The 13,524-nt window shown below is 43.2% G+C and overlaps 1 protein-coding gene across 1 annotated transcript in view; it reads left to right on the top strand.

Annotated features, from left to right (window-relative positions):
• Nucleotides 1-13,524, top strand: part of LOC124620355 (molybdenum cofactor biosynthesis protein 1-like) — a 66,107-nt gene that overhangs the window by 29,246 nt on the left and 23,337 nt on the right. Inside the window, exons 5-6 of the mRNA XM_047147028.1 lie at nt 5-150; nt 11,256-11,341. Of these exons, the coding sequence (XP_047002984.1) occupies nt 5-150; nt 11,256-11,341 (232 nt within the window). The remainder of the gene's footprint in view (nt 1-4; nt 151-11,255; nt 11,342-13,524) is intronic.

Raw genomic sequence — 13,524 nt, 5'->3', positions numbered from 1 at the left:
GCAGGCATACCATGTCCCGGGCTTCAAGGGACGTGTGGGATTTATTACCTCAATGAGTGAACACTTCTGTGGCACGTGCAACCGTTTACCGATAACAGCTGATGGCAATTTGAAGGTGTGTCTCTTTGGGAATTCAGAGATATCTCTCAGGTGAGTGATGAAACATAGAATAATCATGTCTAAGTGAAAATTCATGCGAGGAAACCATAAAATTACTAGAAGACTGACAGACTGATCAGTATTTTACCTTCAGGAGGTGAAATTCCAAAACTTCTTATAGACACATTTGTTCCTCTTGTCCTCACATTAGTTGTGGAGTCCGAGTGACCTTTCAGACCTTCAGAAACTTATCCCTCTTTCCTCTCTCATGAAGGAACTGATAGTTCCAAATGCTGAGTATAGAATAATACTTTCAAACTGTTTGCCATGCACATTAGGTATGTGGTTGGTATATGGAAGAGATAAACTGCAGTTAAATCCAGCAGGTATGAAATGAGTAATCTTTTCTTGAAGTTTTCAGCTTGCACCCTCCTCCCTCCCAGACATACAAACCAGATACCTCTAGCTAAATAATTTGTGAGTATATATAATTTGCCTCTGTCAACATCATGTTACACTAACCTATTTGTTAGATTAAATTAAAGGAAAGTAATCAGAACTGGAAATTATGTAAAGACATTTTTAGCTACGTCCCTATGTTGTATTAAAGTTAACACAGTATTTCTGTCCGTGTGATGGTAACTATGATTCGCCAGCCACCGTTGCCAAGCGGTTCTAGGCGCTTCAGTCCAGAACTGCGCGACTGCTACGGTCGCAGGTTTGAATCCTGCCTTGGCTCAAATGTTAAGTCCCATAGTGCCCAGAGCCATTTGAACTGTGATTCATGATTATCAGAGTCTATATGTTCCAAATAAAAATTGGAACTTCATGTGTATAAATGTACAAATTATTAGACAATGGGACCAACAACTGACACTTTTAAATTGATGACTAGACTAAGAGATTAATAATAGGAAAAAAACTGCAAGATACTTGGCGATAAGTTTGTTTCAGGACAAGGTAAGGGGGGTGAGGGGTGGGAAGAATCAGCTCTCTCTTTGTGAGCATACCAGAAATCCTTTATCAACCGAAGGTAAAATAAGATATAAAAATACAGGGTCAAACAATTAATTTAAGTATCTTAAAAACCAAATGACTAATAAAATTGGAAGCTAAGAAAAGTAAGTTCGTAGTAAGTAGGGTGAAACACAGGGGGCTGCAACATATTGCCATTGTTGTTTGACTTGTCTATCAAAGAAAAAAGAAATGGATCAAAAGAAAATAAAAGTGAGAATGGAAATGTATCAGAAGCAAATAGGAATGAGCAAGGAACATATTCTTTAATAATAAAAAAAAAAAGTGACATGTGAGGCAGATGTTCCTACAATTTTATGTTCAAAGCACAGCAGTCTGTGAAAGCAAAATATTTATGACATTGAAAAAAGAAAATCAATGAGTGAAAAGTGTGTATAGGTGAATTGTGGTGAAAGACTGGATATTGGAACTTCTGTTAGGCTGCCCAGTATTAGTTAACTTGGTAGTAAAGGAGCAAGTTTGCAAGGGCAGATAACTGTTTGGCTACGTAAAATAGAGTGGGAGTATGGAAAAGCTAGTCCAAGATAGGATGAAAAAGATAACAGCAACTTAAAAAATGAATTGATAAGTTACCATGAACCCCATTCCAATCTAGTGAATCCAGTGGTTGACAATATCTTGTCTTAAAAATTTGACACGTGAAGAGACAATATGATACTGTGCTGATGAGTGTGTACAAGTGGTGATATACAATATACATAGATAAAGGAACTCTGCATTGGGCCCAGAAGACCACGCAATGCTCTTCGAGAGATGTCCTCTACTATAAATCTATGGAGAGTTAGGGGGTCAGTATACAACTCTCCAGGCTGTTATCAACTTCCAGAAGTTGAAGACACTACTTCTCACTTGAGTATCTCCTCAGCTAGAACTACAAGCAGAGTGTACCCTATTCCAGTCTGTCCACCGAGCAGAATTTCCCGGCTCTACAAGGAATTGAACCTGATCGCTTTCTATGGCACGCCTGTGGCATACTGACTGCGTGGCTGTGGCAAGAGTCATAATATACACTTGTGAACAATTGAGTTATAACTGTTCTGTTTATTGGGGAGAGAGTATGGACGGAGTGGTCACGCCAGTTTGGATTTCATCTCGCCGCCTACAGAATTCAAGGTAACGAGCGGCAGCCTCATTTATTGGCATGTGTAGGGGTGCAAACGTACCGTGTGATAGTGAAATTATTTCCCCAATGCGACGTAGCAACTCTGTCCTACGAAGAACTTTTGTCTGCTTTAGATGCCTATTTCAAGGAAACAGTTAATGTAGTTGCAAAAAGGTATACGTTCTTTCGTACAAAACGTACGGCCGGTCAAACTAATAGGGAGTGGGTTGCAACATTGCAAGGCCTTACAAGGGATTGTGCTTTTGAGTGTGAATGTGGACTCCCTTATTCAGATACAATGGTCCGTGATGCAATTGCACAGAACGTTTCTGATGTTCGTATATGGGAACAGATTTTGAAACTAGTTAATCCCTCCCTTCAGCAAGTGATAGACATATTAGATAGACAAGACACACTTGACTTTGCTCAGGAATCATTTGCAACTTCGCCAGCCATGTGTAACATTAACCAGCCCGCCAGGCGCGCTGCACGGCCCGGTAAACTGCCCTCGCGCACGTCCACGCAGCTGCCGTTACGCTCTAAACCAGGTGTGCCGCGACAGCATACAACTGCAGTAAAATCATGCCCGTGGTGTGCTACTAGACATTCGCGTGAAAATTGCCCGTCACGCCAAGCTATTTGCTTTTTCTGTAATAAGAAAGGACATGTTCAAAGTGTTTGCCAGAAAAAGCTCAGATCAGACAATCACAAACATTCCAGGCCTTTTGCTTCGCGCCGGAATCGAACCAAGGACACTCAGCCTCGTGGACCTTCGCCCATGGACATTCATGTAGTGAATTCCACCCCGTCCAGTGCCACTTTCTCAAACAGTGACAGTGTTCGTCCCACACAAAGTGTGCGTCGACGTCGCCAGAAATCACGTCAATTAGCAAGTGATGCTGTACCTGTATCAGTTCAAATTGCACGAGACAGTTGCTCTTGTCGTCAGCAGGACAATAAACTTTTTGTAGATTTGGATTTTAATGGAATGGTCATACCGTTCCAGCTCGATACCAGAGCTGCAGTTTCGTTGCTCAATCACGACACGTACAAACAACTGGGCAAACCTCCGTTGCGTGCCGCAAATGTTATGTTAAATAGTTATTCAGGTCAGAATATCCCCTGTGTTAGGACAGTGCAGCCTTCTTGCAACATACAAGGGACAAACAAAACTTGTCTCATTTTATGTTCTTCGTTCTTCTACTGCAGTGAACTTGTTTGGTTTCGATTTATTTCAGTTGTTTAGCATGTCTATAGTAAATCAGGTCCTATCAGTGAATCAGACTGTGCCTTCAGACTGTGTTTCTCGTCTGTGTGAAGAATTTGCAGACATTTTTGCGCCGGGCTTAGGTTGCGCTAAAAACTATGAAGCACATTTGGAACTGAAAGTCAACGGGCAACCGAAATTTTTCAGAGCGTGCAATGTTCCTCATGCATTGCGTGATGAGGTTGCAAGAACATTACACGATTTAGAATCACAAGGTGTAATTGAACGTGTGCAGGCTTCTCTCTGGGCCTCACCATCAGTAATTTTGCCCAAACCTTCCGGAAAACTGAGACTTTGTGTGGACTTCAAGGCCACTGTGAATCCACAACTAGTGTTTGCAACTTTTCCATTACCCTGCCTGGAAGATCTTTTTGACAAACTGTGCCCGGGTAAATATTTTTCAAAGTTGGACGTCACAGATGCATACTTCCAAATACCAGTGGACGAAGAATCCCAGTGCGTCTTGGTGGTTAACACGCATCTTGGTTTGTACCGATTCAAAAGACTGCCATTCGGGTGTGCATCCGCCCCTGCATTGTTTCAGCAATATTTACAAACTGTTTGTGCATCATTCCCTACTGCTGCGAACTATCTGGACGATATTGTGATCTCCGGAAAGACAGCAGACGACCATTTAGCACACCTACGAACATTATTTCAGGTATTGCGACAAAATGGTCTTCGCTTGCGGAAGGACAAATGTGTGTTTTTTGCTCGTGACTTACCATACCTGGGACATGTCATCAATGCCCAAGGCATACATCCGAATCCAGAGCACCTCCGTGCGATACAAGACTTGCCTTCGCCGCAGAATTTGAAGGAGCTACAGAGTGTGTTGGGTAAAATTAACTATTATCATCGCTTTCTGCGCAATGCCTCTTCCATTTCAGCTACGATTCATAGCTTACGCCGTAAGGGTGTTCCGTTCGTCTGGACGACGGAATGCGAACGCGCCTTTCGCCAGTTGAAATCGGCGTTGCTTTCTAATACTTGCCTTACGCCATTCAATCCCCAGAAACCCCTTTTGTTGATGGTAGATGCATCGGATTTCGGGATCGGTGCTGTGCTTGCGCACAAAGATGGGTCGCATGATCGCCCTATTGCCTTTGCATCCAAATTGCTCTCGTCTGCGCAAAGAAATTATTCACAGATAGAGAAAGAAGCTTTGGCTCTCGTGTTTGGTGTTACTAAGTTCCATGATTTCTTGTATGGTCGTCACTTTACCATCATCACAGACCACAAACCTTTGATGTCGCTTTTTCATCCGAACAAGCCTGTACCTCCGCGTACAGCACAGAAATTCATTCGCTGGTCTATTTTCCTCTCGCAGTACCGCTACGATATCTTGTATCGGTCCACTGCTAAGCACGGAAACGCCGATGCGTTGTCCCGTTTGCCTGTTGCTGAGGATAGAGCATTTGATTCTTCTGAACTTGCTTGCATGTTCATTGATTCGGAAACCGATGACGTGGTCGACTCGTTTCCGATTGATTTTCGTCGTGTAGCTACAGCCACAGCTGCTGACCCGGTCCTTGCTACCGTTTTGCATTTTGTTGCTACGCAATGGCCTTTGTCAAAGTCTCGGATCGAGGATCCGTTGGTTTGCTGATTTTTTGCTCACAAGGAGAGACTTTTTGTTCGACGCGGTGTTTTGTTGTTGCGTTCTGATAATGATCAGTCCAGAATCGTGGTCCCACGTTCGTTACAGTCCTCTGTTTTACGGCTTCTTCACCAAGGACATTGGGGTATAGTGCAAACGAAACAACTTCCTCGTCAGCACTGTACTTGGTTCGGAATCGATGCTGCGATTACGAATATGTGTTCTTCTTGCATGGCGTGTGCCGAAGAACAATCCGCACTGCCGCGGAAAGTCTTTGCATGGCCAAAAGCCACTTCCCCTTGGCAACGCTTGCACATTGATTTTGCTGGTCCATTCTGGTATGCTCGGTGGTTTGTTCTGGTAGATGCCTTCAGTAATTTTCCTTTTGTTGTCCGGATGTCTTCCACGACATCAACTGCCACCATCCAAGCGTTGTCTGCATCTTTTGCATTGAAGGTCTTCCGCAGACTATTGTTTCCGACAATGGCCCACAATTCATGTCCGCAGAATTTCAGTCATTCTGCCAGGCCAATGGTATTCAACATCTGACATCCGCGCCGTTTTCGCCTCAGTCAAACGGTGCCGCTGAACGATTGGTCCGGACTTTCAAGTCACAGATGTTGAAGTTGAAAGAGTCGTATTCTCGGGAGGACGCGTTGTTGCTCTTTTTGTCTTTGTATCGCTCTCAGCCCCGAGATAGTCGCTCGCCAGCTGAGTTGCTCCACAGTCGTCCTCATCGAAACTTGATGTCTTTGCTGCACCCGCCGCATCAGGTTCCTGTGCAGCGGCAGACTTCTGCTTTTGCTCCAGGCGACGTTGTATTTTATCGCAACTATCGAGGTTCACGGCGTTGGCTCGCAGTGCACATTCTTCGCTGCCTCGGCCGCGTGATGTATTTGGTTTTGGGGGCCTCTGGTGAGGTGCGTCGGCATCTCAATCAGCTGCGCCTCTGTCGTCGCACGGGTTCTGCCGCTCCCCGTCTGCTTTCAGCGACGGTGCCATCCGGTCAGCGCCCTGGGGACCCATCTACTGGCTAGCCTCATCCCCAGGTGTTACCAATGATGCCTTCCATTTTGCCCCATGGCGACGCGCCGCTGCCGCCTCCGCCGCCGCCGCCTGTCCAGCTGGTGCCGCCCGCAGTGGACGCTTCGCTGCAGCCACCAAGCGCCTCCCTGGGTCACACGCCGCCGATCGCTTCCCGTGACCAGCTGTCCTCCGCCATGGAACTCTTGCCCGCTCCGGACCACATGGCGTCTTCGCGCGTCGGGTACCCCGACGCAATGGAGGTCGACCCTTCGGCCCCTCCTGTCTCTTTACGGGCACATACACCGCATGTTGACGTGCACCCTGGACTAGGTTTTCAGGTGTTTCTTAGCTCCCCTTGGACCGAATGGCCGCGTGCGGGTGGCACAGCCTCGCCTGTTGTTAGGCTCCCCACCTCATCGCATACGTCAACATGGGGTTCTCCCCACGGCGGGCGGAAGCCTTATAACACGACCATTTGCCGATTTGCAGGGGAGGAATGTGGTGTCACCGCCAGACACCACACTTGCTAGGTGGTAGCTTTAAATTGGCCAGGGTCCATTAGTACATGTCGGACCCGCGTGTCGCCACCACAAGGCAGGTCTCGAGATACGGACTAGCACTCACCCCAGTTGTACGGACGACTTTGCTAGCGACTACATGGACGAAGCATTGCTCATTAGCCGAGCCGATAGTTAGAATAGCCTTCAGCTAAGTCAATGGCTACGACCTAGCAAGGCGCCATTAGTAACATTGCATGTATATAAAGAGTCTCACTTGTATCACCACAATCTCCAGATGTACCAAAAGGATGGATTAAAGTTAAGTATTCCAGAAGCTACGTACTTTTCTTTATAGCATTCATTACGTATCCTGTTTCAGACCTCACGCCCTCCTTTTTTAACTTAGAGCATGCCTTTCGGCTTCCTCTCATTGTGTCTAGGCTGTCTTGTCTAGACACAACATGAAGCATGCAGGAAGGTCGTCTGTCTGATGATTTGCGGTACATATTGCCAATGTGGCAGGGAGCAAAATAAGGAGTGATCAAAAAACTTCCATTTTAAGGCTGCATAGTTCAGATCAGATCAGTATGCCACACACACACACACACACACACACACACACACACACACACACACACACACACACACACACACATATCCATCCACACATATACCCTGCTTGTGTCTGTATATGTGCGGATGGATATATGTGTGTGTGTGTGTGCGAGTGTATACCTGTCCTTTTTCCCCCCTAAGGTAAGTCTTTCCACTCCCAGGATTGGAATGACTCCTTACCCTCTCCCTTAAAACCCACATCCTTTCGTCTTTCCCTCTCCTTCCCTCTTTGCTGATGAAGCAACTGTGGGTTGCGAAAGCTTGAATTTTGTGTGTGTGTTTGTTTGTGTGTCTATCAACATACCAATGCTTTCGTTTGGTAAGTTACATCATCTTTGTTTTTAGATATATTTATCCCATTTGGAATGTTTCCCTGTATTATATTATATATCAGTGCTTTCCTCTCCCACAACTATCCTGCAGACCTTGTCCACAAACAGATCTCCCAAGCAATACATTCCTCCCCACCCAACAACAATGGTACTACCCCCAGACCACACAGAAGCATCCCCCTTGTCACCCAATATTATCCTGGCCTCGAATACATCAACTAATTACTCCGCCAGGGATATGACTTTCTCAAGTCAAGCCCTGAAATGAGATCATCCCTTGACAATATTCTCCCCACACCACCCAGAGTTGCCTTTTGCCAACCCCCTAACCTCCGTATCATCCTTGTCAAACCCTACAATATTCCCAGACCACCTTCTCTACCCAGCGGTTCCTACCCCTGTAACCGACCCCGATGCAAAACCTGAATCCACTTTCCCTTCTTCCCCTTTTTTCCCCTCTCTCCTCCCTGATGAAGGAACGAAGTTCCGAAAGCTAGGATACGTCAATTTTCTGTTCTGTTTTGTGTATGTATCAGCTGTACTGAGCTGAGGTAAGTACTGGCCAGGCCCTCTATCTCTTTGTTAGTATTTGTTTCATATATATAAACACACACACACACACACACACACACACACACACACACACAAACACACACACACAGACAGACAGGGTGATGCGTATTAACATTTAAAAACCTCCAAAGCACTGTAGATGACCCTGAGACAAGTAATTTAATACAAGACACATGGGATCACAAATGTTGGATACGATACAAATGTTGGGAAATGTGTCAAAAGTGAATGATAAATGTCACCAGATGATGTACCTTGTCATGCTTGCAGTGGTAGAGCCTCTCGGTCTGTCACACTTGATCATCCCAACCCAAGTCAAGTATTCATATCATTGTGGCTACGGACACACATGTGCGACTTTAGTGATGGCGTTCAGGATTTGAGTCTTGCATATGGCAGGCAGTATTTTTTCATTGTGTTTAACAATTATGTATTTATATTGAAGTTTATTATTTTATTTACCGATCTTGCAGTTTCCTTGATTTCTTGCAAAGTACAGTACAAATCAAAACCTACCGTATTGCATAAAAAGTAGATGAGTATAAACTTCAGAATAGCATCATTGCCATTAAATGACCTATGTTTTCTTTACTAACTAATGTCTGTAAACAAAAAGAGGACAGAAGCAAAAAACACAAAATCAGAACTGCTTTTGCTTGATTACAGCAGGGACAATAATTTTGTAACATCTACATTTACAACAGATCATATTTACAAAATGTTTTCGAAATTTGCTCTGTTTGCTCAAATGAAAGTATTGCACTGCTCAATCATTCCTTTACACTCAACCCCGGCTGCTGCACATGCTGTGGGGTATGTCATCTGGTTATGTCATATATTCAGTGTTTCTCGCCAATTTTTTGTGGTATTTTGAAATGTACAAAAAGGCAAATGCAGAAAATTATCACATTTGGCTGCACATTACCTGCGTCACAGAAAAATAATGTATACGAATCTTCTCAGATTTTCCACTGAATAACTTTGTGCAAGCCTCACAATATTTCACCAACACAACTGTTCGTCATCTTCAGGTAGTGGTGGGTCCTGTCATCACTGCTGCAAGATGTGACTGGTGATATTTGTACAGCAGAATTGAAATTTGTCAGGCTAGAAGCAGGAGTACGAAGGCACTCCCAGTTGGATGGAAATGCCATTCATAGTAGCCTTCTGCTTATGTGTTGTGGGCAATGACTGCACTTCTGGACACTCGTGTGGTTAAACGCTGAATTAACTCTCTGCAAGGTGCTGCATCAGGTCATACATCGGAGGATCTGGTTTCTACTGTTTTAATTTCATGGCAGTCAGTGCTGGATTCTGGGCAGTGCTTAGTCAAAATTCCATATTCCTGTTGGTAAGATTGCCCACCGTATGGATACATGCCTCATTCTTAAAAACACAATCCTAGAGTGATGATCCTGAGAATAAAATTTCAGTCCTCTTGGGAAACATGTGGTGCCCTGTATTCAGGCAGTGCTCTGCTACCACTAATTTACTGGGTGGCATTTTTGTCAGCGCTGTTGAACACAGTGTTCTTGCACAATGTGAGGTGTCTGCCCTATATAAGATTTCCCATAATGGCATCAGATCTTATATATGATCTGTGTTTTCTAAGGTCAAGATTGTCTTTAACTGAACACAAACAATTCCTTAGTTTTGCTGGTAGACAAAAAACGCACTTGATTCTGTTTCTCTTAGTGATTCTTTCTATTTTTGAAAACATGCCGCTGAAATATGGTAGGAAAGCCATTTGCAGTGCTTGTCTAAGTAACTTCATTTACATCCCTACACTGAACTTGCTTTGCTCAGAACACATTGCAAATCTGTTTACAAGAATAAACATTCTGCTGGAACACTGTTCTTAGGTGTTACAGTTCACCAGGCAGACTGTCGGTATCTGAGATCACATGTGCTCTATGTGCCAGGGAGTGTAAGACACTACCACATTGTGGAGGGTGATGGCAACTTTTGGACCGCAAATATAACTCTGCGTGTATCAGTTTGCAGTAGAGACTAAGCCGCAGTGTTCTGTCAGCTTTTCTTCTAACCGTGACATCCAGGAATGGTAAGCTGCTATCTTTTTGTACTTCCACAGTGAACTGAATATTTAGATGGACCGAGTGCAAATGCTGCAGGAACATAGGTAGTGTCTGTATTATGTGGGCCACACCACAAATGTCTCTTCAGCATTCTGCCAGAAGGAGGAATGTTGGATATTTACTAAGGGAAATAGAGGATCTCCCATGGGAACACTGTCCACTTGATTAAAGTAGTTGGTGTTACATAAGAAATAGGATGAGGTATGCACATTTTTAAACAGCACCACAATTTCTTTCTCAAACTTGCTGCTAATAACCTCTAATGAGGGCTGCAGGGCACTTTTGTAAGTAATGATATAACATTTGAGCTAACTAAAAGATCTGAAAGTTCTAGTTTAAGCATCTTCAGGTATTCTATGAAATCCTCTGAATTCTAAATATGATGGTCATAGTCATCCACATGATAAATTTCAAAGCTGTCATGTGGAAATTGCCAGTTCCATCTTGCAGCAGTGATGGTGGAAATCACCATCACCTGAAGATGCCAAAACGTTGTGTCACTGAAATATTGAGGGAGGGACTTGCATAATGTTATCTGGTGGGGAACCCAAAGTGTTTTTGCAACAGATCTATCAGGCAAGCCCGAAAAGTCACATATACTCCAAGCAGTAAGTACCTGTTGTAAAATGGTCACATTAGTGAGCTTGGCAATTAATTAACAGTTTATCAATAAATTTGGCTTCATTTTGCAAGAAATTGTGCTGTGTTCCACTACTCCCCCTTCAACAAAACTAATGTCAGTTTCTGCTCCACCTCTTCAGCCCGAGATCCTATGTATACTCTTGAGCATTTGTGTAAGATACCTGTTTATTTATAAAAATAAAAGTAACTTCTATCATGACTTTCCCATTTTTGTCCAGTGGGTTTGTTATCCTGCTGTTGCCTACTGCAGACTACAAGATTACTGTTGAAGATTTCTGCAAAGTTTTTCTTCCTTTTTAGTGTACCAACATTTCACTATGTGGTGTTGGCCTGGTACTGTTTAACGGGTGTTTTAACTGTTGTTTCAGAGATGCAATACAAAGCAAATGCAGTGAGGATGACTTGCTTGCCATGATTGGGGCAGCAGTGAGAAGAAAGAAGAAACAACATGCAGGTAAGATACATTACAGCAAATGTAACTCTATAGATAGAAAGAAAATTTCTGCTTAACAGGTCATAGCAAACATAAGAGCAAAATAGAACGAAAAACAACAGTGATAGAACCTGAGTTTTTTGTGTAAAATTGGATTTAATTTTTTATTTAGTATTCATTCTGATTAATGCCCATTGGTCAACAGTACATTTCAGCCCTAGAATTTGGTTCTGCAAGGTCCACCAGATAATCATATATGGCTGTTGTAACTCCTTTATTGGACTTCAGAAGTTTTCCAGCAACAAATCTTTTTTTTTTCTTTCTTTCTTTTTTTTTTCTTTTTTAAAAAATAGCTAAAATGCAGAAAACATCATAAAGGAAACACTCACAGAAAAGCATCAGTGTCCTTGAAACAATGGAAACTCCAGTAGGAATATCTTCAATGTTGGAAAAGACAGATTACTACTTACTGATGAAGGCTGTGGCTGAAAGCTTTGTGTAAGTGTCTTTTAATTCTGCCCATCTGCAGCCTAAGGTATCTTCTTTATGGTAAGTAACAGTCTGTCTTTTCCTTCATTATTCATTAGTGTTCTTTGTTTTTATTGCTGTTTAGCAAGCATCGTGTGGTATATAAGGGATGTGAATAGCGTCAGATGTTGAATCATCACTCTGGAGGATATGAAGGTGCTGCATATTGGTGTGAGACAGCATTATCTGATGAGAGTTTGAAAGAAACCTCATTGTGGATGTCCATTTGGTCACCTGGTTAAACCTTGCAACATCTGTATTTTTGGAGTATTTGGATCTGACAGTGGCCTGATGTTGGAAAGTAAGGGCATACTCATCATCAATCTTCCAGTTGACTACATCAGACCGCTACAAGGGAGCATCACTGTGTAGTGTACTGAGTACATTGTAATCTGTTCATGTCTGTGACTGCCATCTGAGAACAAGTACAATAAACTCTCGTGCAGCTACACTTTTGGCTAGCTAGATTGACGCTTGACAAGTTTCAATTTGCATGCACCTGGAGCCAAGCATTTGCTAGTGTTTTTTGGCAATCTACTGCTAATCAGTGCACTGGTGCGTGTCAAAAGTCCAAGTATCATCAATTCGTGCATGTGTTGGTTGAAGCTCTAGTGTGTTTCTTATTCGTATGCCACAGCCATCTATTGGAACTCCTTGGAAGTACAGTACATACAGTATTGTTCTATGCAGCGCAACGTAGCCCTGTCGAAACCGACAATTAGAGTGCGCCGCCTAACACTTTCCACTTGTTGTCGGTACATCAAAGCTGAGTGTTTAACAGTGAACGTACAACACCCTGTTGTGTTGCCACGTGGGCTTGGGTAGAACAGAGGAAATGGCATAGATGTATCGAATGCTTTCATTTGATGGCTGCCACAGCCTGGTTTCAAAAGTCAAAAGTTTGTCTAGTGCATCTCGAGTGTTGTCAAGTTGTGCATCTGTGTGTTTCTGATTTGAGGTTTCGTGCTCCCACTATGTGCCTTAAAGTGTCCAGAGATAAAAGGGGCCAAAAACCATAAAGGACTCAGTCGAGTGTCTGTAGAAAGAACACTGAACGTGACTACAGGCACGAAACATAAAATGAATGTGATCTTGTTGGAAAAAGAGCTTCACAGAGAATTGATGCTGGTGAGCCACCCACAAAAGTTGCTGCAGAGTAGGAGTACAATTACTGATCGGAAGACAAATTGATCAGGAATTTAAAAATTTTGTTCCATCCAAGCATTGGGCAGCGCAGTGAAATCTTGAAAAACAATGAGAAAAGGTTCACATCCTCAGTTAGAAGAGGCATTATTTTTGTGGCACGAATAAATAAGAGCCAAAGGTGTGTCAGTTTCAGGTCCTCTACTTTGTCAAAGTGAGCTGATGAGCTGATTGAAGGAAAGAAGCAAGAATTGCTCGGAAGTAATGGCCAGCAGGATCGTTTCAAGAAGCAGCGTGGCATTCATGAAATTGCCATCAGTTCCAAATCATTATCTGGGGATGAAGCTGCTACACTGATTTTAAGAAGAAACTGCACACAATCATTGACAAAGGAGGTTATACTGGCAATCAACTTTACAAATGTGATGAAACTGGGTTGAATTACAAAATGCTGCCAATGAAAACCCTTGCCTCTAAAGAAGAAGAAATGGCTTCAGGATACAAAAAAATCCAAGAAAGATTTACTGTCCTTG

Source organism: Schistocerca americana, chromosome 6 (genome assembly GCF_021461395.2).
Source record: "Schistocerca americana isolate TAMUIC-IGC-003095 chromosome 6, iqSchAmer2.1, whole genome shotgun sequence".
Lineage (NCBI taxonomy): Eukaryota > Metazoa > Arthropoda > Insecta > Orthoptera > Acrididae > Schistocerca > Schistocerca americana.
The sequence above is the reverse complement of the archived record's forward strand: the minus strand, read 5'-3'. Positions and strand labels throughout refer to the sequence as shown.